General features: G+C 42.5%; 1 protein-coding gene across 3 annotated transcripts in view; it reads right to left on the minus strand.

Annotated features, from left to right (window-relative positions):
* Positions 1-701: 701 nt before the first annotated feature.
* Positions 702-26,456, minus strand: part of Dsp (desmoplakin) — a 54,753-nt gene continuing 28,998 nt past the window's right edge. For 2 of the 3 annotated variants that reach the window (XM_017797771.2, XM_029562851.1), the window contains exons 10-24: positions 24,924-25,049; positions 24,321-24,473; positions 22,340-22,494; positions 21,463-21,589; positions 20,438-20,639; positions 19,549-19,775; positions 18,002-18,168; positions 16,545-16,683; positions 14,538-14,731; positions 12,414-12,576; positions 11,588-11,671; positions 9,447-9,554; positions 8,823-8,921; positions 5,731-8,025; positions 702-4,632 (exon numbers count right to left, since the gene is read on the minus strand). In XM_017797771.2, the coding sequence (XP_017653260.2) occupies positions 1,399-4,632; positions 5,731-8,025; positions 8,823-8,921; positions 9,447-9,554; positions 11,588-11,671; positions 12,414-12,576; positions 14,538-14,731; positions 16,545-16,683; positions 18,002-18,168; positions 19,549-19,775; positions 20,438-20,639; positions 21,463-21,589; positions 22,340-22,494; positions 24,321-24,473; positions 24,924-25,049 (7,473 nt within the window). In that variant the 3' untranslated portion in view covers positions 702-1,398. The remainder of the gene's footprint in view (positions 4,633-5,730; positions 8,026-8,822; positions 8,922-9,446; positions 9,555-11,587; positions 11,672-12,413; positions 12,577-14,537; positions 14,732-16,544; positions 16,684-18,001; positions 18,169-19,548; positions 19,776-20,437; positions 20,640-21,462; positions 21,590-22,339; positions 22,495-24,320; positions 24,474-24,923; positions 25,050-26,456) is intronic. The other variant, XM_017797772.2, reaches the window with a different exon arrangement.

Genomic DNA, 26,456 nt, shown 5'->3' on the forward strand with positions numbered 1-26,456 from the left:
ATGAGATGAATGAATGTCCTCTACCATATGCCCCCTGTTACTATGATGGGTGCCTCACTATGCACCCAGAAGCAGTTGAGCCAAGGACTATGGGCTGAAACCACAAGGCAGAATAAATAATTCTTCCCTTCAGACTTTTTCAGCTGCTTGTTACAGCAATGGGAAAAGTGACTAACATGGTAGGTTCTGAGTCAAGTCAATTCAATGTCAAATCTCTGAATTCCATTCATTTGGCGTTCAATCACTAGAATAAGCTCATATTTCATTGTTTTTCATCAGTCAAGAACTCTTCAGGAACCATTCCATAGATTTAGGAACAATTCTTTCCTTTGGGAGGAGGGGGCAAAATGCAATATTACTTACTTTTTGAGGCTATCCAAAAAGGAATTTCAGCCATCTCATGATTTTTCCCCCATACTATGATGGTCACGTTCTACTACTTGGAACTTACTATCCAGAATAAACCAGAACATGGCTTTGATCTTCTCAAATAATCAGTTTCCACAAGCTCTTTCTAAGGAGCTAAATTAAAGAACTAATTTTAAAAGACCACCTTCTAAAAATAATTCAAAACTAGTATTTTGATAGTTTTTCTTGTTTAGTTTGTAAACAAATGATTTTAGACCTATTTTATGAGATATAAAAATCAGATGTTAAAAGCCCTTTTATATATAAACATCATTAAATCAAAACACAAGAACTTCCAAAGTTTAAAACTTTATTGCCAGAACAGCAAACTTCATAGAAACACCTTTTTAAAGTACATAGAAAATGACAAGCCAAATAAACAGAAAACTTTGACTAAAGAAAAGCAAAGAATACTGCTATTGTGGGCATAGTCAAATCAATACCAAACCAAACAAGTGCATTAAAGAGTATATGGGTAATACAATCTATGTTCTTAAACTAAGGGAAACACAGGCCAGAATGCTTGGGGTAGGGAGGAGGGTAATTTTCTCCTAATATAGAAAATGGAAATATTTAAAAGAGAAATAGGATGATGGCTAAAACCCCAGAGATCAGCTTAATTTCTGTCTCCAAGAATAGAAAAATAGAAATTGGCATTGTAGCCCCCCCCCCCCAAAAAAACACATTCAGGAAGATCAAAAACCAAAACACAGAGGAAAAGAAATAATTCTAAATTCAATTTGTGCTATCCTTACAGGTGATTATCACTTCATGTACATATATCGAAGTGTATTACATGAGTTAAGATGAGCTGAGAGTTACAAAGCCAGAGAGCCTTCACTATTGGATTTTGACTACAGCTATCTTATTTTAATATAGAAAGTTCTACTGTTATACTGCAAGCACCAGGTTTTCTTTCCTTGTTATTTAAAATAAAGTAGAAATTCATATAAATGACTCTAAGGTATAGTTCCCACTTCTAACTGCCTACTAATGACCAATCGAGCTGCTGCTAAATGAGTAAGAATAGGAATAGGAAGAATTCCCTGTAGCATCAAAGCTTCCTCTCCGAGACCCACTGCGGGAACCAGAGCGGGAGCCCGAGCGAGATCCAGAACGTGAACCGGAGCGGGAGCCTGGAGCGGACATGTTATAAGGACTAGGCAAGCCCTTGGAGGACACAGAGGCAGCTTCCAGAAGGCGCAGCCCGGTGATATCTTCCACCATGGAACGATTCATGGCATCCTTGTAGGAGATTTTTAATTTGGTTTTGGGGCAGGTGAGGATTTTTGCATAGCTGCTGATGTCTTGTAGCCTCTGAGCTGCACGGCCATCGATGAAGCCTTTCCTGATGGCTTCTTCCGTACTTATCCTCCCATGCACTTCGGGGTCAACAAGGCCTCCTGTGAGGAACTGGAACTCCAGGAAGCGCTGGCCTGCCTCATACGGGAGCCATTTTTCTTTCACTGCCTCTGCTGCCGACATCTTTTTCTTTCCTTTCACACCTTCAAAGCCCATGAAGGCTTTCTGGGCAGGCTTCAGCCTGGTGGCCATGTCTTGATCAATGAGACCCTGGGAGACCGCATCTTGCAGTGACAGCTTCTGACCAGTAGTAGGATGGATGATGCCACCTGTGCAAGCCTGAGCTTCCAGAAGCCTCTGACCAGTGATGCTATCCACAATGCCCCTCTCTATACCTTCTGTAATAGAGATTTTCTCCAGGTTTTCTGTGTCGAAGATGGCTGCAATGGGGCTTGACTCCTCCAGGGGATCAGACAAAGAGCTGCTCCTAATGGTTAAATTTCTGACACTGGATATGGTGGAAATCTTACTTACTGACTCATGTCGGGAGCTGCTAAAAACATCATCGTTGATACCACCAGTCATGCTAGTGCCATTGCCAACACCGTTTTTCAGACAGATCATGTCAGCAAACTGAGTGAGGCTAAGGCTGCCAGATCGGTACTGATCAAAGAACTTCCTGTCAATGAGACCTTTGTCAATGGCATCTTGAATGTCATACTGACTGCCTGTCTTCCTGTCCACCAGGACCACCCTGGTGGACCCATCTGACCCAGTGATGGTTATTTCTTCCCACTCACATTCCTGTTCACACAGTTCTTTGAAGGTTTCATAATCAATGAGACCCTTCTTGTAGGCCTCCTGAACAGACATCTCTTTGTTGGTTTCTGGGTCAACTATGACCACTCTTCGCTTCCTGAGGGTGTTCTTTTGTGAAGTCTGCACCTGTTTCTTCTTTTCTTTCAGAGGCAGAAGACACAGCCCTGTTTCTTCATCTTTGATGCATCTTTCTTTTAGTTGCAGATAGGTAAGATTTTCTTCGGTGTTTGGATCAAAAAATCCTTTGGTATCATCACTTGGATCTGAGAGAATCTCACTAAGCTCTTCATTAAAGTAGCCTCTCTTATAGGCCATGTCAACTGGTAAACGATGGCTCTCCTTTGGGTCAATGATCCCACCAGTTGCAATCTGCGCCTCCAGTAAGCGAATGCCATGGCCCTTTTCAATGAGTTCCTTATTCATCGCTTGGAACAAAGAGATGATGTTTCCGGTTTCAGGATCATTGTAACCAGTGACAGCTCTTTCTGCAGACAGGAGCTTCTCTTTGAACTCGATGCCCACCAGACCTCTCTTGTAGGCTTCCTCCACAGGTAACCTCAAGTTGCTAACAGGATCCACTATAAAACCAGTAGCTGCTTGGGCTTCCAGCAGCTCCAGGGCAGTACCTGGTCGAACTAAGCCAATTTTCATGGCCTCATAAATGCCAAGCTTTTGTTTAGTGGTCTCATTATATATGCCTGCTATGCAACTGGAACCCTGAAGAAAGTCCTTAATTCTCTCACCAACCTCATCGTAAGAAATCTGACCCGATTCCAGTTCATTTACAGTGGATGGTCTCAATATACCAGAATCAACCAGCTCAGTGACCGTCACAGGTTGTCTGATTCCTTGGAAGGACATGCTTCTCTTCTGTACCGACAGCAATAGCAGACCAGTGTGGGGTTCAATTCTGCACCGCTCCCTCAGCTGCATGTAGCTGACCTTCTTTTTGGTGATTGGATCCACAAAGTTCTTCTGACTATCTCGGGGATCATTCAAGGACCGATACAAATCTCTATCAATCAGCCCACGGGCTAAGGCAATGTCTTTTGGCAAAAAGACACTGTTGACAGGGTCTACTACCCCTCCTGAAGCCAGCTGGGCTTCCAGCAGACGCATTCCAGTTTCTCTGTCAATCAAATTCTTCTTGATGGCTTCTGAAACAGATACCGTCTTGCCTGAAAACGGGTCATCAAACCCAGTGATTGCTTTCTCTGCCGTGTAGATCTGCTGGCGGTCATCGAAGTCGATGAGGTCCCGAGCTATAGCATTGTCAACTGTGAGCTTCTCATTCCGATGGGGGTCAATGATACCACCTGTGGCTGCCTGGGCCTCCAGAAGCATGACTGTGGATTCTGGGGTGATGAATTTCTTCCTCTTAGCCTCTACCAAGGAGTACTTTTCCTTAGGTGACACAGAAGCACCAGCGATAGCCCCTGCACCCCGCAAGAAAGGCTGGATTTCAGAAGCGACCTCTTCCACTGACTTCTTCCCCTTCAACAGCTTGTCCAGGGTTGCCTTGTCAATCAGCTGGCACTCATAGAGCTGCATTGCCGTCACCTTCTTCCTCAGCCCATCAAACACTAACTTAGAGGAATCAACAGTCCACTCATACTCGGTCTGAGTCTCCCGATGGGACCCATACGGGCGCTGCCTAAGTTTGTCAATCTCCCTCTGAAGCCGGCTGCGTTCAGTTTCCAGCTGGGACTGTGTCTCCCTGGTGGAATCCTCTAGCTTTCTTCTGCACCGCTCTTCAATCCTCTTGATTTCTGCTTGGAGTCTCTCAATCTCACTCCTCAGACTGTTCTTCTCTCTCTCACTCTTCTCTCTTTCTGACTCTATCTTCCTGATGGCCTCCTCCTTGCGGGAGTACTGAGTTTTCCACTGGTTCAGGTCATCCTGGATCTGCTGTTTCTCACACTCCAAGCGCTGCTTCACCCGGCTTTCTGCCTCCAGAGTTGCTTTCGCACGGTTCAGCTCGTCCTCCAGCCTCTGCAGCCTGGCCTTGTCCTGCTCCAGGACTTTGATCTTCACCAGCAGGCTCTCTCTCTCCTGAACCACTTGTGTGCACTGACTCTTTGATTCCTGAATCCTATTAGATGCCTAGAATTTAAAAAGAAAATAAAATAGGAAAAAATAATGTTTAGAATCTATCGCATGACCATCGTAATTAACCTCCTTTCCTACATGTGTATTTTAACTGTACACTAGTTTTTTTCTTTCTGTTTTCCCTGGATATACTATTACCTTGTTATCTCACGTATTTCTGGAAAAATTCTGAAAGTATACAGTGCTACTTTGACAAACGGCTTCATACTTACTGTTTTGTATTCTTTTTTTTCCATAGAAGGAACTAGAAGTTGTAGACCTATGTTGTTTTTAACAGTAATGAAATGGGGGTTGGGGAATGGGTTGGAATTTCCTTCTAAGTTAGCATCCAGCTCTACCTATGTCATATCTGGCACATCTGTACTAGAATGTTTAATAAGGCAATACAAACATATAGATGCATGCACACACCCCACCCAGCCCCACACAAATATTGTCTATAGAGTTCAAAAATATTAGAAGTTAAAAAGAAGTTATTTTAAAATTAGGGCTTGTTAATGAATAAACGGGAAACAAAAATAAACATTAGGTTCATGTTCAGAAGACAACAGGAATGCATGCAGAAAAGTCATCTAAGCAAGGTGGAAAGGGTAATTTAAAAATTGCATAGAGAAATGCTTAATTAATGGATTTCACTGAGGAAAACTTGAGTTAAAGACGTATGTCCAGTTCATTAAATAAGAACCACCTTCTCTTTTGTTTATGCTAAGTTTTTGATGTCGGGAATTGAACTCAGGGCCTTGTGCATGCTAAGCACCTGCTCCACCATCAGCAGCAGCTCCAGCCAAGAGCTACCTTCTAGAAAAGAGAGCCAAACATTCACAGGAAGTGGTCTTAGATGTTTTTCTCATGCTAAAGTTTTTAAAAGTAGGGCCCAAGCTCAGACTCCATACAGACTGGCATTCAGTGTGGCGATAGGACAGAGGGGCAAAAGGCATCGGAATTATTTTAAGGCTGTACTATAGATTTGACAAGTGTTAAGTGAGCAGTAAAAATGAAAAGTAGACTTTCCAGAAGCAGCAGGAGAACAGATTAGATGCGGAGTCAGTTATTTGAGAAACAGTGAAGCTGTGATCAAATATTTGTGAATACCTCTAAAGCCTGCTTTTGGAATTTCTCAATTTCCTGTCTCAAATTTTCCCTCTCTCTCTGTAAATCATTAATCAGGCCCTGCAGTTCCAGGGTTCGGTTGTTGCTGATGGTCAGCTGGCTCCTTAGCTCGGAGATGGTTGCGTTTTTATCACTGTCCGCCTCACTTCGGCCCCTTCGCAGGTCATCATATTCCAGCCTCAAGTTACGCAGTTCTTCCTCCAACATCAAGTGCTCCTTGGTCAGGTTCTCTGTGAGAGACTGCAGCCTTTCGATCTCAATTTTGCTTTCATTGAGGCTTCTGCTTTTATCTTCTATGGCCTTCTGGAAATGCTCATTCCTCAAGTGAGCCTGCTTGGCATTTTCTTGTTCCTGCACCAGCTGCCTTCTGAGGGCCTCCACCTCCAAGGAGAGCCTCCGCAGTTCCTCCTGAGTCCTCTGCTTCTCCCTCAGGTGGCCATCCAGCACATCCCTCTGCTGCCTGAGGTCATCCTCGCTCCTTTTCTTCACAATGGATGCCTGCTCCAGCTGCTGGGTCAGGCTGGTGATTTTGATGGCTTGTTCTTTCAGAGACCTCCGCATGCCCTCCAGCTCCTCCTCCAACTTCTTCCTCTTGGAAGAGTCATCGGAGGCTGTCCTCTTCAGCCGACTTAGCTCCTCTTCCACCTTCTGCTTCTGAAGCTGCAGATCTTTCAGGGAGCTCTGGAACCTCACGATGTCCTGATCCTTCACTGTCCTCTCCTGGGAGACCCTTTCATAGTCGATTCTCAGGCGCGTTAGTTCCTGCTCCTGAACCTTCAGTTTGCTTATGGTCTCGGTTGCACTGTTGTTGGCTTTCTGCAGATCATACTGGACTCTCTGCAACTTTGAATTTTCATCCTCCAGACACTTCCGCTCGTTGCTTTCTTTTTCTACCAGTTGTTTTAGCCTCTCGATCTCCTTGTTTTTATCTTGGATGGTCTTGGCAGCATCATCGAGGGATTGCTTGTAGCGCATGCTCTCTTCCGTCCGCATCTGAGTGACCTGTCGCAGCTCGATCTCCAACTGCTGCTTCCTCTGGGACACCTCTGAGCCAGTGGCCTTTTGCTGCTGGACATTTTCTTCGACTCTCCTGAGATTCTCAGTGGTCTGGGCTAGTGTGTTCTTCAGCCTCTTTATCTCCTCGGACAAGCTCCTGTTTTCTCTGGTCAGATTGTCTATCTGAGCTCGGTAGCCACTTGTATCCTCTTCCTTCTGCATGGTGAGCTGATGGATGGTGGTCTTGGTGATGTTGATCTCAGTCTCAAACTGGTTTTTTAAGCTAATGATCTCCTCATCGTAACTGTGCCTTACCTTACTCAGTTCATTCTCATATTCCCAGCGGCGCTTGGCCTCATCCTGAAATTCAGCTTTGAGTCTTTCAATCTCCTTATTTTTGTCCTGAATTGTCTTGGCAGCCTCCTCCAGGGACTGCTTGTGCCTGGCGTTGTCCTCCGAGCGCTGCTGGATGACCTGCTTCAGTTCAATCTCCAAGTGTTGTTTCTTTTGCATGATCTCGGAGCCACAGGCTTTCTGCTGAAGGGCATTTTCCTCAGCCCGCCTTCGCTGCTCAGTGGCCTGCAAGATGCTGTCGTTGAGCCTGACAATCTCATCCTTCAGGTCTCGGTTCTCCCTAGAGAGTCTGTCCAGCTGGTTCCTGAGATTTTTGGAATCATCCTCTTTCTGCATGGATATCTCCTTGATGGTGGTCTTCGTAATATTAATTTCTGTTTCATATTTGTTCCTTAAATTACTCATCTCCTCATTATAGTGGTTTCTTACCTTTGCCAGCTCATTCTCATATTCTCTCTTCCGCGCGCCCTCCTCCTGGAGCAGAACCCTCAACCTCTCTATCTCGAACTCCTTCTCCTTGATGGCTTTCTCTGACTCCAGCTTCTGCCAGCCAAGGTTCTCCTTTTCACACTGCCTCGCTTTCTGCAACTGATCATAGTCGTTCTTTTGTTGGTCAAATCTGTCTTCCACGGTCTTTCTCCTTCGCTTTTCATCTTCGATCTCATAGGTCAGCCGCGTGATTTTCTCATTGAGTTCTTTGATTTGGCTGTAGCACTTGTCTAGATTTTGCTTGGCTGACTTTCCATCCAGCTCAGCTTGTCTCTTCAGCTCCTCCAGGCTCACAAGCTTCGCTTTGAACTGGGAACACTCTGCCTGGTATTTCTGCAGGTTCTGATCCAGGAATTTATTCTTATTGCAGTTTTCAGAGTTGGCATCTCGGGCCAGTCTGAGCTCCTCTTCCAAAACTTCGATCTTGGTGTTTTTCAGCTGTGGACATGAAATCAGAAATTGTGTTTAAAAACAAAAAAGGACCTCATAAGGAAAAAACAAAACAAAACAGCACTTTACCTCTTCAGACTCATGTACATTTTCCTAGTTACACACACACACACACACACACACACACACACACACACACACACACACACATACACACAAAGAAAAAAAAACTATCAGACAAAAATTCAAGGACTTTCCACGCTTGTCATAATTCCTCCATCAGCCACTCATATGATCTTAAGGAATGAAATGTCAACTTTGAGATTTAGTCTCATTTGTAAAATTAGTTATGATAAGTTGAACATGGTAGTACAGCCTGTAATCCAACACTCTAGAGACTGAGACAGGAGGATTGTGAGTTTGAGTTCAGCCTAGGCTGCATAGTAAGATCTTGACTCAAAAAAAAAAAAAAAAAAAGCTTATGATTTCATATATGATGTACCTTTTATTCAACGGTATAAAGTAAGCTTTCAAAGAAAATCAATTCTAGTATCAAAAAGGAATAAATTAAATAATTAAATTGAAATAAAGCAAATTCCTAAACTAAGCACTAAATGAAATCACTGGGTTTTTACAAAGTAAAGTGGCTGTGGTTTTGCAAATATTTCTTAAGTTCACTCGAAGTAGTCATAGTAGAGCACAATCCAGATCCCAGATTCACAAATGTTACACAGGAAATAAAATCTGACCAGTGAGATTCCAAAATGTGTTCTAATTTAGAGGTAAAAATAAGGTTCTATGCTATTTTTTCTTTCTTTTTTTTATGCTCCATGGAAATAAATTACCTTGAGATCTTCCAAACTCTTCAGCATCTCACTTAAGAATCGGTAATAATCTCCAGATCTTGTAAGTAGTTCTATGTACCGTGCATGAATATCTGCAGCCTTAGCAAAAAAGAGAAAAAGAAATATATGTATAATGCATTCAAAAAGTTCTGTACAAGTTTTCATAATGAAATAGTGGCATTTTAATTTAAAGAATAAATTCCCTTCTGTTAGATGTGATGGCTCCAGAATCTACAAGTACAGCAAAATGAAGGACCAGAGCCAGTTCTGTCCCATCCTCATCATAGACTTTCCCCATCCACCTGACAGCTGACATTCTCCGACATCTTTGAGGGGAAGCTGTCTTTTAGAAATCAACTATGTACTTCCATTTGGTGAGAAGCCTAGCTCACCAAACACAGAAAATCACATCCAATGTATAAATGGCATGCTCAAACTGCTACTAATTTCCTAAAATGTGTCATGTATAGATGACTCACACTGAAGGGAGAATAAAATTGTTATTAAACCTTTTTCAGTGGATACTCAACACCAGCAATGTAGTCAGGTATAGTAGGGGAAACAGGCAGGAAACAGAGAGGCAGAATGAATGGCAGACACTGAGAGATATAATGACAGACATACCTCTTGCAGAATCACTCCAGATGGGGACTGAACCATGGTCCTCTTGATAGGGATATTCAGTAGAGTTTCCAGCCCTGAGGTGTATGATGCCAGCTGGAGTTCATAATCCTGCAGAATAATAAAGTTTAAGAAAAGCATTCTTTGTTGCTTTGGTGTGTACTGGGGATTAACTAAGGATTCTGCCTGCTAGCCACGTACTGTACCACTGAGCTATACGCCAGCCTTTAGAAAAGCGTTGTTTTTTTTATTTTTAAGGCAAGGTTTCACTCTGCAGCAAAGTCTGGATGAGTCCTACCTCATCCCCTTGAGTGATGGGATTACAGGCATAAGCCACCTCAAAAAAATTCTTCATAGAATATTTTATTATTTCTATTTTATGTGTATGAGTGTATTGCCTGCATGTATATAAATGCACCTATGTTGTGCAATGCCCATGGAAGTCATAACAGGGCATCAGATCTCCTGGAACTGGAGTTACAGGTGGTTGTTAGCCACCATGTGGGTGCTAGAAATCAAATCCAGGTCCTCTGCAAGAGCAGCCAGTGCTCTTAACCTCTGAGCCATCTATTCAGTCCCTCAAAAACATTCTTTTTATTATTTTTATGTTATGTGTATGAGTGTATTGCCTGCATGTGAGTAAGTACACCTGTGTCGTGCAATGCCTCCGGAGGTCAGAAAAAGGCGTCAGATCCCCTGGAACTGGAGTTATAGATGGTTGTTAACCACCATGTGGGTGCTGGGAATTGAACCTGGGTCCTCTTCAAGAGTAGTCAGTGCTCTTAACCACTGAACCATCTCTCCAGCCCCTCAAAAACATTCTTTTTTTTTTGGTCTTTTTGAGACAGGGTCTCCCTGAAGCCCCAGCTGTCCTGGAACTTACTTTGTAAACTAGGCTGGCCTTGAACTCATAGAGATCCACCTGCCTCTGCCTCCTGAGTGCTGGGATTAAAGGTGTGCATCGCCACACCCAGCCCTCAGAAACATTAACAGTCCCTAACAGCTATAATTACACAGACTTCATCAAACTTTTTCTGAAACTCATCCACAAAGGTCAACCAAGTATTATACATATACCTTTTTCCCTTTTTCTTTAAATGAAGTATGTACCTTTTTACATGATGATTCAGAATCTTACAGAAAGCACCAACCTAAAGTATAAAGACTAGCCCTTTCCCCCCAGATATTTCCACTGTGCAGTGAATTCAAATAAATTGATAACAAACTTGCACGGATTCTTCAGGACAGAATCTATATACTCATCACCCTCAAGAAGTTCATAATCCTTAAAGAAAACTAACAAATAATTAATATGATGGATGAAACACCAACATTTAAAAAAAATTAGTTATTTAGTGGCTGGAGAGATGGCTCAGCAGTTAAGAGCACTGATTACTCTTGCAGAGGACCCAGGTTCGATTCCCAGCTCTTGCAGAGGACCCAGGTTTGATTCCCAGCACCCACATGGTGGCTACAAACCATCCTTAACTCCAGTTCCAGGGGAATTTGACGTCCTCTTCTGAACTCTGAGGCATTGCACAACACGGGTGCACTCACATACATGCAGGTAATACACTCATACACATAAAATAAAAATAATAAATAAAACAGATTTTAAAAATTTAGTTATTTGTGTGTGTGTGTACCTACCTGTGTGTGTGTGTGTGTGTGTGTGTGTGTGTGTGTGTGTGTGTATGCGTAGGTCAGAGGACAATTTCCAGGAGTCAGTTCTCTCCTTCTACCATACGGGTTCTGAGGATCAAACTCAGGTTGTCTGGCTTGGCAGTAAGTGCCTCTACCCACTGAGCCATCTTCCTGACCACCACCACCATTCTTTTTGTTTTGTTTAAAATTTTTTATTTAGCCTTTGGTAATTTCATACATAAACACAATGCATTTAGAACATATTCACCTCCCTCCCCTGCTGTACCAACATTTCATCCTGTTTTTTTGTTTTGTTTTGTTCTGTTGTCTTTTTGAGACAGGGTCTCCCTGTAGCCTCAGCTGGCCTGGAACTTGATATGTAGACCAAGCTGGGCATTCATCTCACAGAGATCCACTTGCCTCTGCCTCCCGAGTTCTGGGATTAAAAGCATGAGCCACCATGCCCAGCCAACAATTCATTCTTAATGAAACAAATATACCTTAATTGAGTTTGCACAGAGTTCAGCAATTTTGTGTACTTCTTCTGATTTGTCTCGTTTGCCAGATATTTCACTGTGCAGGTTCTAGACAAAGAGTAGAATATTTACAAATGTTAAAGGACGCAAACATAAAATAAATGCTATCACTTTTACTATATATTTTTTCCTCTTCAGTTTATGACTGCATGTATTGACCTCATTTTCAGTTATATCTTAGGAGAACCTTTTTTTTTTTCCATTCAGAAATCAGAAAACTCTCCAACTTACTAATTTTTTTCTTTTTGAGACAGGGTCTCCCTGTACCCCAGCTGTCCTGGAACTCACTATGTAGACCAGGCTGGCCTTGAACTCACAGAGATATACCTGCCTCTCCTCCCGAGTGCTGGGATTAAAGGCATGCGCCACCACGCTCTGCCTCCGACTTACTATTTATAAGAGGACATTCTCTTTTTAATTTTTAAATTTATTTTTAGTTTGTGTGTTTTGTCTTTGGGGTTTGTTTGTTTGTTTGTTTGTTTGTTTTTGAGACAGGCTGGCCTTGAGCTCAAGATCCTCCCGTCTCAGCACCCCACATGCTGGGATTACAGGCATGGGCTACATCAACTCAATTTACGAAAGTTTTCTGCTATAACATGTAAACAACATTCTGTTATTTCTATTTCACAACTGCACTTCTTAATTCCTCAGTTGCTCTTTCTCTGTGTATACTTTAAGGATCACAAGGTGCATTTATAACATTAAATATCTATCATTTCAAACCAGAGGCCAACAGAGCTTACACCTAATTAATCTCAAAACAGCTACGGAATGACAAGTTGGCTTATACCTTCTGCTCATTCAAAAACCTCATGACAGTGTTGGAATCTCCAAACTTCATGGACTCTAGGGAGTCCTGGCGGCGTTTAGCATCGTACAGCCACTTGCAGAAGCTCTGATAGTTGTCACGATAATTCCTCAGTTGTTTAATTTGTTTCTCCAAGTCCCACAATCTGGAGGAAATGTAATAAAATTATTAAGACACTGCTATTGGTTCCTACCATATGTAACACCTTGAGTCACTCAGTTCTCCTTGGTTTCTACCAAAGAGAAGAAAAACATGACTACACGAAACTTATACATGAATATTCCTGGTATCATTTTTTACAACATATCCCAAAACTAAGATCCCAAATATCCATCAACTGTAAATCAAACAATGGAATACTATCCAGCCATAAAAAAAGAGATGAAAAAAATGAATGTGGTGGCACTTGGGAGGTGGAGGCAGAAGGATCAAGAGTTAAAGCCAAAACATAGATCCCAGCAAAGAGGGGGTCGGTAGGCACAAAGCCCCACCTTAGCTGAGGAGCTACTTGCATTTGATTGCTGCTAGGAAAGGAAGAGTCAGTCTTCTTTAAGGGTGTGACACTGGAAAGTCCATTACAATCCAGGGCAGGTTCCACACCCAAGAATATTCCGGCAACACATTGGACTCAAAAAGGAATGAAAAAGAATACAAAGCTGCATGGACTAGGGAGGTGGGGACAGATCTGAGAGGAGTTTGGTGGGGGGGCAAATGTGATCAAAATACATTTCATGAACTTCTCAAAGAAGTTAATAAAAATATTTTTAAAAGAGTTTGAGACCAACCTTGGCCACACAGGGTATTTGAGGCCAGCCAGGGCTACATGAGACCTTGTCTTTCAATACCCCCAACAAATAAAAAATAGACAGTAAAAAGTCAATTTAGTTTTGAGAGAGACTGAGGAAAAATATAGGCATATACCTATAATCCTAGTACTTAGGAGGCTAAGGCAGGAGGATCTAGGATTCTAGGCCAATCTAAGCTACATAGCATGGCCCTGTTTAAAAGAGCCAAGGGCTGGAAGAGTAGCTCAGAGGTAGCACACTTACCTAACATGGGGAAGGCTGTGGGTTCAACCCCTACTACCACAAAAATAAAATAAAATAATAATAAATAAACAAGGTGCGTGAAACATGTCACAGTAGATGAGTCCCAGATGAGTTCTACTATGTAGAAGCCACTCACAAAAGTCCACAGATTCTATGACTCCATTTATAGAAAATGCTCAGAATAGGTAAAACTAGCGATAGAAAGTAGACGGTGGTCACCTAGGGCTGTGGGGTTGGGAGGTAACAGGGAGTGACTGTCATCAGGTATGGGAGTTTCTGTTGGGGCTGATGGAAAAGTTCAAAACTCAAGTTGTTGGACTGGGGGTGTGGCTCGGTGGTAGAGCACTTGCAAGGCCCTTGTCTCCACCCCTAGAACTGGATAAATAAAACCAATACAACAGGCTGTGGTAATGGTTGCACAATTCTCATCATACTAAAAGTTGACTGTACCGTATACTTTAAATGTGTGAATTTTCTGGTGTGTGAGCTATACCACCATAAAGATGTTTCTGAAAAGGCACCACTAGTAAAATGGACATAATTTGGGAGACTTTTTAGATCCATATTTGCAGCTAAAGCATTTCATTTTGCCTAAGAATTAATTTTTTTTTTTTTGGTCTTTTTGAGACAGGGTCTCCCTTTAGCCCCAGCTGACCTGGAACTTGCTATGTAGACCAGGCTGGCCTGGAACTCACAGATATCCGCCTGCCTCTGCCTCCCAAGTGCTGGGATTAAAGGCATGCGCCACCACGCCCAGCATGCCTAAGAATTCATTTTTACAAATTTGGGGGGAGCACTCACTCAAAGCAACCTCTAAGGACATGACAAGAGTGTCCAGGACACGAAAGTGATCATTAATGGCTTTTGCCAATTCCCCAAGACCCTGGAAGGCTACAGTGATGTACTTTCCCCATTTCAAACAAAGCTACTTACAGTCTGTAAAAGAGCATCTATTTGCTTAAGTCTACACCAAGAAAAACCTACTACTTCTTTAAGATGACAACTTCAAGTGGCATTTGAATGACCAAAGGGGAGACAGTGGGTAAGGCTGACTTACCTGAAGTCTATCTGTTTATCTATTTTTTGCCATCGATCTGTCAGCTGTATGACTTTCTCGTTGAACTTGCCCAGATCCAGGTCATAAAGTGGATACTGCTGTGAGGACTGGGAGTGGATCTGCTGGGCTTTCTGCAGCTCTGTCTTCATGGTGGCCAACAGTGACTTCTTCAAGTTCAAGTCATTTTTTATTTTCTACAAGAGTTAAAGAAAACAAGTACATGTAAATTAATCTCTTCCTCCACAGTGGGCTACCACCGAAGTCTCTATTTGTTTTATTTACTTATCTAGTTTTGGTGCCAAGGCTCAAACCCAGGTCCCTGCACCCACTTGGTTGGGAGCATTCTACCACTGAGTTACATACTGACCCACATCAGTAAATTAAAAAGGGGTAGGGGCATGGCTAAGTGGTGATGCATACACTTAAGCCCTGGATTTGATCCTCTGTATCGCAAAGAAAAAAAAAGTTCATGAAAGCTTTTGAATACTTGTATTTCTAGTTTCTTGTGACAACCAAGGAAAATATATTTACTGAAGTGTAGTTTCTCAGTATCTGCTCCACTGATCTAATTCCTTGTGGGTTCACCATATAAATTAGTCTAGGAAATGCTAAATGTCACATTCTATTCCTGAGATAATTATACTGCTTATTAACTCGCTGTGTAGCCCAGGCTTACCTTGAATGCCCAGCAATCTTCCTGCCTTAGCCTCCCAAGTGCTGGAATTATAGACTTGAACTACCACACTTGGCTGAAAAGTTGTGCACTCTACCAACTAATTCCATCCCAAGTTACCTCTGTACTGTTCCTGCTAATGGGTACTAGAGACCAGAGTTCCCTATTAACAACGGATGTCAGCCATGTGTGGCCAATGAAAGAAAGTCAGTGTCTGTTGTACTTTAAGTGAGAAATGTCCCCCATAGGCTCATGTATTTGAAATCTTGGTCCCTGGCTGGTTTTGCTGTTTGGGGAGGTTATGAAACCCTTTGGAGGGGCAGCCTTGGCTGGGGGAAGTACATCAGTGCAGGAAGGCTTTGACTGTTTATAGCCTCACCCTAGTCACTTCTCTCAGCCTCAGCCTGGTCACTTCTCTCTGCTTCCTGTGTGCAGCTGAGATGTGATCTCTCAGCTTGGTCCTGTACCCATCCCTTCCCCACCATTATGGACACCTAGCCCCCTGGAATCATAAGCCAAATTAACTCCGTAAATTGCCTTTGGTTGTAGTATTTTACCACAGTAACAAAAAAGTAATGAATACAACCTCAGCACCCATGAAACCTAGTAGCACTTCTGACTAAAGCATGGACTTCAATAGCAGTTGTGGTACTGCAGGCCTGTAATCCCAGGACTTGGGAGGGAGAGGCAAGAGGATCAGGAGGTCAAAGTCAGTCAAAGTCAGTCTGAGCTATATGAGACCATGTCTCCAAAAAGGAAAAAAACAAGCAGAGTGTTTTGGTGCATGCCTTTAATCCCAGCACTAGGGAGGCAGAGGCAGGCAGATCTCTGGGAGATCGAGGCCAAGTTGGTCTCATATTGAGTTCCAGGCCAAATGGGGCTATAGGGAGACACTGTCTCAAAAAGAACGACAAAAAAAGGCACAACATTAGCTCATACTAAGATATCAAAACCAATTCACCAATTTTATCAAAGAAACCACACAAGCTGGGCCTGGTGGCACAGGCCTGTAGTCCCAGAACTTGGAAGACAGAGGCAGGCAAATCTCTGTGAGTTCAAGGCCACCTGGGGCTGCAGGGAGACCCTGAAAAAAGAAGCCACACAAATGTAGGATGTCCACATTAGGACAAACAGGGTATATGGGCACTATACTATCTTGTGAATTTTCCTAAAAATCTGTAACTGTTCTAAAAATAAAATGTATTTTCAAAAAGTAAAAAAAAATAAAAATTAAAAAAAAATACTCCCGAAAACTTAGTGAGGCTTTATAGCATAGGGCTCCATCCTCTCCTACTTCCTGTCAGGCAGGCTAGAGTTACAATCCTCTGTGTTACCTTCAGTCCGCAGCGGTAAGCTTCCACCTTATCCAGGTCTAGACAGACAGTTTCCTCCTCGGTCAGCCTTGCTTCGTAGACCTTTAGCATGTCTTCTGTTTGGAGAATAGCCTGGAGAAGAGCTCTCACGGAGCACAGGCTGGGAAGAGCAAGACAGAAAACAGTAATTTATTGGTGACATTATCAGATGGTAACCACTCGGCTCATGCTGATATTCATGAAACAGAATACTGTTGAAGCTGGTCAAGCCGGGTACTGTGGCTCACACCTGCACTTCTCATACTAGGGAGGCTGAGGTTGAAGAGTGCTGTGAGTTTGAGGCCAGCCTGGGCTATACGTAAGACCATGTTTTAAAAACAATGCAGAGCAAATTTATTTTGCCTATTTTATAAGCTGTGGCTATGGGAGCAGTATTTTCTTTTCTTTTCTGTCATTAATTCAAACCACCACTCTGCACCCACTGAAGAATTTCAAGTTCTGGCCCCTGAATATGTCTTCCTTTTAAGATATATAAGAATAATTGGGGGTGGGGGACTGGAGAGTTGGCTCTCCACTGGCTACTCTTGAGAGGATCTGGGTTCTATTCCTGTGCACCCACATGACAGCTAAAAACTGCCTGTAACTCCAGTTCCAGGGGATCTGACACCCTCTTCTGACCTCCTCTTCTGACACTGGTGCACCTACCTACATGTAGGCAATACATTCATACACATAAAATAAAAATAATAAAGTTTTTAAAAATTTTTAAAAAAGAATAGTTCTAGGCAGGAGTGGTGGCGCATGTCTTTAATCCCAGCACTTGGGAGGCCGAGGCAGACGGATCTCTGTGAGAGGTCAGACTGGTCTACATAGTGAGTTCCACGCTTACTGAGGCTACAGGGAGACCCTGTTTCAAAATAAAACATAAATAAAAGAATAGTTCTAATATTTCAAAATTTAATTTCAATAAATTTCAAAAATTAATATCTTAAGCCACAGGTCACTCTCTCCAAACCACAGAAGAATATAACTAAATCTCTAGTAAAAAGAGAATCTGAGCCAGGCATGATGGAGCATGCCTTTAATGCCAGCACTCAGGAGGCAGAAGCAGGTGGATCTCTGTGAGTTCAAGGCCAGCCTGGTCTATATAGCGAGTTCTAGGCCAACTGGGGCTACAGGGAGACCCTGTCTCAAAAAGACCAGAGAGACAGAGAGAGAGAGAGAGAGAGAGAGAGAGAGAGAGAGAGAGAGAGAGAGTGATCCCCACATTTAGGTAGTAGAGGCAGACAGATCAGGAATTCAGGTCAGCCTTAGCTACACAGTGAGTTCAAGACCAGTCAGGCAAGAATGAAACTTGACAGGGCTAGGGATGTGACTCAGTGGAAGAGCACTTGCCCTTGGTTCTATCCCCAGCACCAAGAGGGGGAAAAAAAAGTTGAAAAGTAAACTATTTTTTGAAGAGTGATAGCTGTACTTACCTACTTAAGTAGCCATCTGTAACTCCATTGATATTTTCCAACTTTTGAAATAGTCCAAAAACCTCATTCTGTAAATAGCAGTATTTTTCAGAACCTCGGAAGTTAGCAAGCATGTCTTTAAGCTGATTAAGAACCTCCGCAATCGCCTGTGAGTCATTCTGGACACTCTGTCGAAAAAGAAGGGAAGCACCTTTTCATGAGCTCTACGACTTTAAAATGAATATTTGTTTTTCTTTATTTTTATTTTATGTGTACAAGTGTTTTGCCTACATGTATGTCAATATACCACATACATGCAGTGCTTAAAGAGGCCAAAAGAGGGTGTAGGATCTCATGGAACTGGAGTTGTGGTCAGCTATTAGCCTCCAGGTGGGTGCTGGGAGCTGAACCCAGGTCCTCTGCAAAAGCAGCCAGTGCTCTTAACCACCAAGCCATCTCTCCGGCCCCAGTTCTGTGACCTCTGAAAACTTATTTTTAATCACAGGCAGCTAAGGTATGCAGCATGCTCTTTCGATATACTTAAATAAAATGACTGTTTCTATTAGACACCTATCATAGATACTTGTGTATGTACATATGTTAAAATCACCTAAAGTCTACTCTCAGCCAATTTTCAATAAACACAACAATATTACCTGTAGACTCCTGCTATTAATCTCCAGACTTATCCTAACTGCAAATTTGTACCCTTTGTCCCACATCTCCTTACTTCCTCCCCGGCCCCACCCTTAGTAATCAGTGTTCTTCCTGTTCCTGTGAATTTGACTCCTTTTTGGATTTTGAATATAAATGAGATCACGCATCTCTTGTCTTTCTGCATCTGGTCTACCTCACACAGCATAATGTCCTCCAGGTTCATTCAATTCTCAAATTTTCTATCTTTTAAAAAGCGGAATAATAGGGCCTGGAGAGATGGCTCAGTAGTTAAGAGCACTTACTACTCTTGAAGAAGACTACAGTTCAATTCCCAGCACCCATCAATAACGACTCACAACTGCCTGTAACTCCAGTTCCAGAGGATCTGATACTCTTCTCACCTCTGCAGACACATGCATACATGTGGTGCCCATACACACATATGCACATAAATAAATAAATATTTTTTAAAAGCTGAATGATAGTCCATATTGTGTATATACCATGATGTTAGCATTGCAGCTGTGTGATTTGTATGATTACTTTTTACCCTTAAAAAGCCACTAGTAGGGTCTAGAGAGATGGCTCAGCAGTTAAGAACATTGGTTGTTCTCGCAGAAGACACGGTTTGAATCCCAGCACCCACATGGCAGCTAACAACTGTCCATAACTCCAGTCCCAGGGGATCCGACAGTCTCTTCTGTTCTCTGCGAGCACTGCACAGCACGGATGCACTTACCTACACGCAGACATAACTCTCATGCACATAAATAATAATAATAAATATTTTTTTAAAAACCCATTAGTAGAGCAATAGAAAATAAATACACTTGCCTATAAACATGTAAGCCATGAGGTTTTTCTTCATTTATAAATATAAAGTAGATGCAGTTACTACCAACGACACCTACCTTGAGCTCATTGATTTTCACCGTGATGTGGTGTGAAGAGGCCTGGTCTGTGAGCAGGAGGTTTTTGAGCGTCATCCTGCCCTCGCAGTGCTCCATCTGCCTGCGGATCTTCTGGAGCTCCATCAGCAGCCATGTCTCCTGTTTGTCATTTTCTCTGTTGGTTTCAATGACTTTATTGTGGTTGACATCCTGGCAGGAGCCCACATGAGTGATTTCAGTTTGGGTGACTGTAAAGAGAAGAGAGGATCACAAATATCAGAGGATGTCCAGCTGGCAGGGTGCTAGGCCTCAAGAGAACATCCGCACTGCATAAAAAGATGCCTACTTCCTTTGACTTGATTCTAGAATTTTGGTGCACAAATGATTTTATATATCTGCTATGTTGTAGGTAAGGCTTACTATCCCCCAAAGATTCATGTGCTGGAAGACTGGTCCCTAATATAAAAGTACTGATGTGGTAGAAGGTGATTAAATTATAAGTGTAGCACCCTCAGCAAGGATGAATGCCCATCTCCTGGGGGTTGGTTAAGTCTTGGGCACTAACTGGTTCCTAACAGAATGAGTTATTCTAAAGTAAGGTCACTCCGAGCACTTGGTCCCTTCTGCATGCAGACAATATCCTTTCTGCTTTTCCACTGAATTATGATGACATAGCCATAGGATACTTGCCAGGCGCCACACTGTGTGGACTTCCCAGCCACCAGAATAATGAGCTCACTAATCTTCTTTTCTTTATAAATGACCCAGTTTCAGGTATTTTGTTATATCAACACAAAACACATTAAGTATTTTTCAAAGAAATGGTCCTGAAACTAGTTTTATATAAATGGCTTTTTTTTTTCAAGCCATGTATGTAGCTGATACAAAGAGAAGGATGTTCCAGGCTGACCTGTCTGGTGCTGAGGATGGCCAGGGAGCTGAATGACCAGGGTCTGGTAATGCTTCTGGGCATCAGTGAACTGAGACTGCATCCTCCGCTTGTCATCGTCTCCAAACATCTCTGAGCCTTGGCTGTTTCTGATGAACTCTTGGTAATGCAGTTCAAGGTCGGAGATGGTCTTCATGTAATCTTCCTGCCTCATGGTTTTCAGCTGGAAGCGAATCAGGCACCGTGAGTCGGGCGGACATGAATGACCCTCAGTCTTGTATAAGAAGAATCCACTGGAAAACAGGCCCCTGCTCCAACCACCAGATGGAGGACAAGACCACACTCATAGGCTGACTAACATTTAAAAGATCTTAGAGGGCTTTTTTGGTGTTCCTAAGGACCACAGCAGTAGATTGAATGCCGCCCTCCCAGCATATTTTTCGTCAAACGAAATATTACTCAGAAGTCTCAAATATAAAACACAGCTGCTCTAACTACAAAGATAAAGTGGGGAGGGCGTGCTCAGGAGAACTTAAAACATATGCACCATGTTTCCCTCGTCTCACTTCTTGCTCCACTAAAGGACTACCCAACCCAAGATTCTTCCAACCACACCTCTGATTTAGTGGGAGGCTTTTAGGGTTCTTCAAGAATCCATCTCAACTTTCCCCTCATGTTCCAGTTCATATGTATGATCTAATTTCCCATTATCTCTTAGGAGACAAGGATCCAGAGTATTACAGGCCCATGCTGCCTTCTCCATAAATATTTCTGGCTTTTCAGGTCACTTCAGTGAGTGTTTCTGTTGTCTCATAACCAGCCATGCACTCACCTCTCCTGGTTTTGTTGGTTTTATGGTGCTAGCAACAGAACCCAGGGCCTCATGCATGCTAAGAAAACTGTCTACCACTGAGCTCTACCCCATCTCACGCCTATGCAGTACTGGATAGACTAGTCCTCTGTGGAAAGCTGAGAGGCCTCATGTGCTGAGACACAAAATCACCATCTTTCCAGTGAGGTTTGACTACATGGTCCTGAGGACACACCTTGGCAATGGTCATGGCTCTGATCTTCTCAATGTCGATCATGCAGTAATGCCAGGACACCAGGCTCTTCATGTTGATGTAGAGCTGGTTCCACAGAGCCAAGATGGCTTCATAGTATTGCTCAATCCTAGAAGGCAGAAAGGGAAAACACTTTAGCCCAAACAGAAACCAGGACATATTTGTACAACCACCCAGAAATCTAAAAAAAACCTTATGAAGTGATGGTATTTAATTTTCAAAGCTATCAACATTTCAATGGATTTGGACTAATCTACTTCCTCAAAGCACATCCTCAATTTTATCTACAGTCATATAGACTATTCAAATCATTTTGGTTGAGAAGGGCTACATCAGTTTTTGTTGTGTTGACTGTCAGTGGTGTTGTGATTGTCACGTGGCTTAGGTGCTGATAATCCTTGGAACCTGGACAGGGGGATGTGGGAGGGTCATACCAGGCTCTCCCTACTCTATTTATGCCTCTAGAGTTCTAAAATAAAATATTTGAAGGAAACTGCTCTGGACAGCCTATAAAATGAATGCTCTATATACTGATGGGCAAATATTGATATGGGGGTGTTACATGCAAAAAGGACCAATTTGCTAAGATGGAAAGAACTTTAAAACAGCAGCTTCAAAGTGTGTAGTAGGTGTTATTCATGCTGGCCCCTGGCTCTCCCACATGGTTAGAAGCTCTCATACAAGAGCCACAGTGTCTTCAACATAAAATTGCAAGACAAAGTAAACATGACCTCCATGAAGGTCTTTCTCTGGGAAGCAGTTACAGTAAGAAAATACTGGTTTAAGCTTCTTATTTGAGGGCAAGCCCTCTGCTCCCACCCCATCAGTGCAATATCTGTTAAGAACTTTGGCAACTTACTTGCAAGAAAGGTCCACCGCCAGTGGGTTCGGTGGGGGGATGATCAGCCCCACAGAAGGTACCAGCATGTCGACGCCTCCCGGGCCTGTAACATACCACTTGCTTCGTTCTTTGTTGTCTTTCAGGATGCATTCATCCCCCTTGTGCACGATTTTCTGTAAAGCAAACAGCCCCGTGTGGTTTATCAAGGATAGAAGCAGGTGAAAATATACAAACGGTTGAAGTTCCAATGCTTCCCCACATCAAAGCTCAGCATTCCTCTCCTCAACAATACTGATGTTTTAAATAACACATGTGAACCTAAAAGTGTGTCTGCAAGTGAGCTACATTATAAGTGAATAAGAGAAAGTGTGATTGAAAGATCGCCTGGGGAATGTGAGAAGTCTTTTTGTAAAACAAATCTTCACTTCATCATCCTCATTTTTTTTTTTTAGTTCATGCTTTATATATTAGACTTTAATATGGGAGGGAGTCACTTGCCCCACTCATTTGCTCTTAACATTTAAAAATAAAAACATCCTGGCACTAGTTCCTAGAAAAACAACTTTCTAAATTAGCTACAGCATCTAAATATCTTCATTTATAAATTAACTCGTCAGGCCTGGTGGTTCAGGTCTATAATCCCAGGTACTCAGTGAGACTGAGGGAGGAGGATTACAAATTCAAGGGCTATCTGGGCTATGATAAAAATTAAGGGAAGTCTGGTCAATTTAGTAAGATCATGTTTCAAAATAGGTACATCTAGTCGAGGTAGCACAAGCCTTTATCCCAGCACTCAGGAGACAGAGGCAAGTGAATCTCTGTGAGATCCAGGCCAGCCTGGTCTATATAGCAAGTTCCAGGCCAGCTGGGGCTACAGGGAGACCTTGTCTCAAAAAGCAAAAAAGGCCTAGTGGTAGAGTACTTATCATGTGTGATGTCCTGGATTCAATGTTGTGTACCATTAATTAATTAATCAATTAATTAATTCCAATACACACATTTAAAATGGCTAGGGGTGTAGCTCAATGGCAAAGTGCTTGCCTAACATTTATGAGGCCCCAATCCCTAGCACAGAAGAAAAACAAAAATCACCTATTAAAAAAACAACTATATCAGCTGATTAAGTACAAGAAGCTTGACTTTTACCCAACATCTCAATCCAATCTACTTCTTCCCTTCTTTTTTTTTTTTTTTTTTTTTTTTTTTTTTTTTTTTTGTCAAGATCTCACTCTGGACCCTAGGCCAGCCTTGAACTTGAGGCAGTTCTCCTGCTTCTGTCTCCCAAGTGCTGGTATTACAGGTGTGCACCACCATGCCCATCCCAAAGCACTTCTTTCTCACCACACAAACTCTCAGAACGTTCCATATGGTAGAACAGACTCCAATGGTTTATACAGCTTATTGCTATCCAGGTAATCACATCATGTTTCTTAAATCCTTCATAATTTCATAATAAGAAAGGAGAATTGTGGGAATCTCATAAGTAAGCACTGGAAAAAATCATCTCTCTATAAATCTGTGTTTCCTAGAGCCTATGGGATTGCCGTACTCAAGAACTGCCTAAAAGCTACAAGAGATTCACTTCATGGCATCATTTCTCATTTATTCTGTCAGAAACTTAAAGTTGAGGGTAATCACAAATGAGCTCCAGGCCCTACAAGAAAGAAGTAATAAAACTTACAAAGAATTTTAAGTCCCTCAAAACAGCTACTGCCTAGGCTAAGGAGTAGCTCAGTGAGAGAGTACATGTTCAGCATAGCGTCAAGCTCTGCCTTCCTTCCCCAGGACCAAAGAAGTCATTGTAATCCTAATGCTTGACAATTTCCAGTGACTCAGCACAGAGCTGCTGCATTTGTTCAATCGGTTATTGCTTTACTTATAAGAGACATGACTATGGTGCTCACTGAAACCAAGATTAAATTTTGTTTTCTTGACAGATGAAATCTTCATGTAAAGAAAGGGAAGACTTTAGTGGGCATCTGAATGCCAGAGCACACACCTGGTCTTGTTTGTAGTCACAGAGAGCCCTGAGGATAATGGGCTTATTGCTCCTGTAGTCCGGGTTCCGTGGTTTCAGCTGCACAATCTTCTTGGACTTGTTTACCAAGTTCTGCACCTGTCGCTTATATTCAAGAATTTTCTCCCGTTCTCTCTGCAATTACAAACAAAATATGCCTTTATACAAAAAGCCATCTGAGTTTTAGAGTACATCTCCAGATGACATGGATAAAGCTGCCACAAGATCCAAATTAAATATTGTTCTAGTTGCATCAGTTACAATAAGCTACAAATCCATCATAAGAAACTTCATAATAAACTGGTTAAATTAAATGAGGAGGAAAGACTATCCTGTGTGAATGGGTCATGTGGATCCATTTCCCAAAGGAATGGTCAGGCTACGTCATCGCTACTCTCTCAGTTCTTGTTTTCAATGAACCTCCGAGACACTGAAACAAAAGTCATTCTCTAAGTAACTGGGCATAGAAAGAAGCCCCTGGAAGATAAAGAAAGTGTAGTGTCGGCTAGGGGTGTGTGCTGTACACCAATCGCGGTCCGAGCTGTACTGTGGGTGCACCAACCCAGCCTGGGTCTAGCACGGTACCTCCAGCTCCTTGATCTGCTCCAGCAGGTGCTGCAGGGGCATGTTTTTGTCACACGGGTACTTCTTCCTGATGGAGTCCTGCAAACCCTTCAGGTAGGCTTCCGTTGACTGGGCCTCTTCAAAAAACTGTTAGGGATGAGAGCAATCCTAATCAATGAAAAGTGACTTAATTTGCATGACCTTTGCCACAGCTTGATCTTGAACATAACCCAAAGATTTGTGTGTTAAAGATTTGGTCTCCAGAGTAGCACTGTTGAGGGTGATGAAACCTTTAGAAGGGGCCTCAGTGGTGCTCTTTAGATCATTGGGGGTATGTCCTCAAGAAGAGCAGTGGGACCCGGCCCCTTCCTCTTCTTCCACTCCCTGGTCACTGATGTTAAGCTGTTTGTTCTGTTCTGCGTTCTTCACCATGAGGTGCTGCCTCCTCAGAGGCTGAAACAATGGTGCCTGTGAATCACAGACTGATAAGCTCCAAAACTGTTAGCCACATAAGCCTTTTGAGTTTATGAGTTATCTATGATGTTTTGCTATAGTAATAGAAAGCTAACCAACACAAGTATTTAGTAGTACTGTTTCAAGAACTACTGCCCTTAAGCCTCTGGTAAGTAGCTAATGGAAACGATTAGAACAGAGAGCATTCAGCACAACAGCAGGAGCTGAGTGATTAGTAAGTTAAATGGGATGTTTGCAATATTTTCAAGATTGTTTTCAGGGCTTTAAAAATATACTTGGGGGGCTGGTGAGATGGCTCAGCAGTTAAGAGCATCAAGTGCTCTTACAGAGGACCCAGGTTCGATTCCCACCACCCACATGGTGGCTAACAACCATTCATAACTCCATACGCCCTCTTCTGATCACCGTGGGCATTGCGGGACACAGGTGCACCAATATACACACAAACAACATATTCACACATATAAATAAGAATAATATAAAAAATTTTTTTTTGGTCTTTTTGAGGCTTAATAAAAATATTTTTTAAGATAAATAACAATAAAGATATACTCAAAATATAAGGTAGTAATGGTATTCTCATTCGTATGAACCCATTATCTTTGTAGTTGTGTAGCATATGCATTTATTAATACCTTTTCCATACCGTGCATGCCTGTGGCATGTTTTTTAAACTAGGAAGAGCTGCCTATTGATCACCATGTGTCTGATCTCCTTGTTTTGTACATGAGAAACTGAAACCTGAAGCTGTGACTTTGTGTGGGGTACATGATACGTGGAAGGGATGGGACCAGGCTTCATCACTGTCACCAATGTTTCTTCTCACAGCTCTGTAGTAACTCTAAAACATCAGGACAGAGCCAGCGACATGGTTCAGTGGGGAAAGGCACTTGCTGCCATGCCTGATGACCTGAGTTCAATCTCTAGGCAAAGAGAGGGTCATTTCCTACAGTCTGTCCTCTGACCACACAAGCATCATGGCTAGCACCCCCTACACACACACACACACACACACACACACACACACACACACACACACGTAGAGTTAATGATTTTTTTAAGGTAAAGTAGTAAGACCCA

The sequence above is a fragment of the Nannospalax galili genome, unplaced genomic scaffold (assembly GCF_000622305.1).
Source record: "Nannospalax galili isolate Female #2095 unplaced genomic scaffold, S.galili_v1.0 scaffold72, whole genome shotgun sequence".
NCBI classification, from domain to species: Eukaryota; Metazoa; Chordata; class Mammalia; order Rodentia; family Spalacidae; genus Nannospalax; species Nannospalax galili.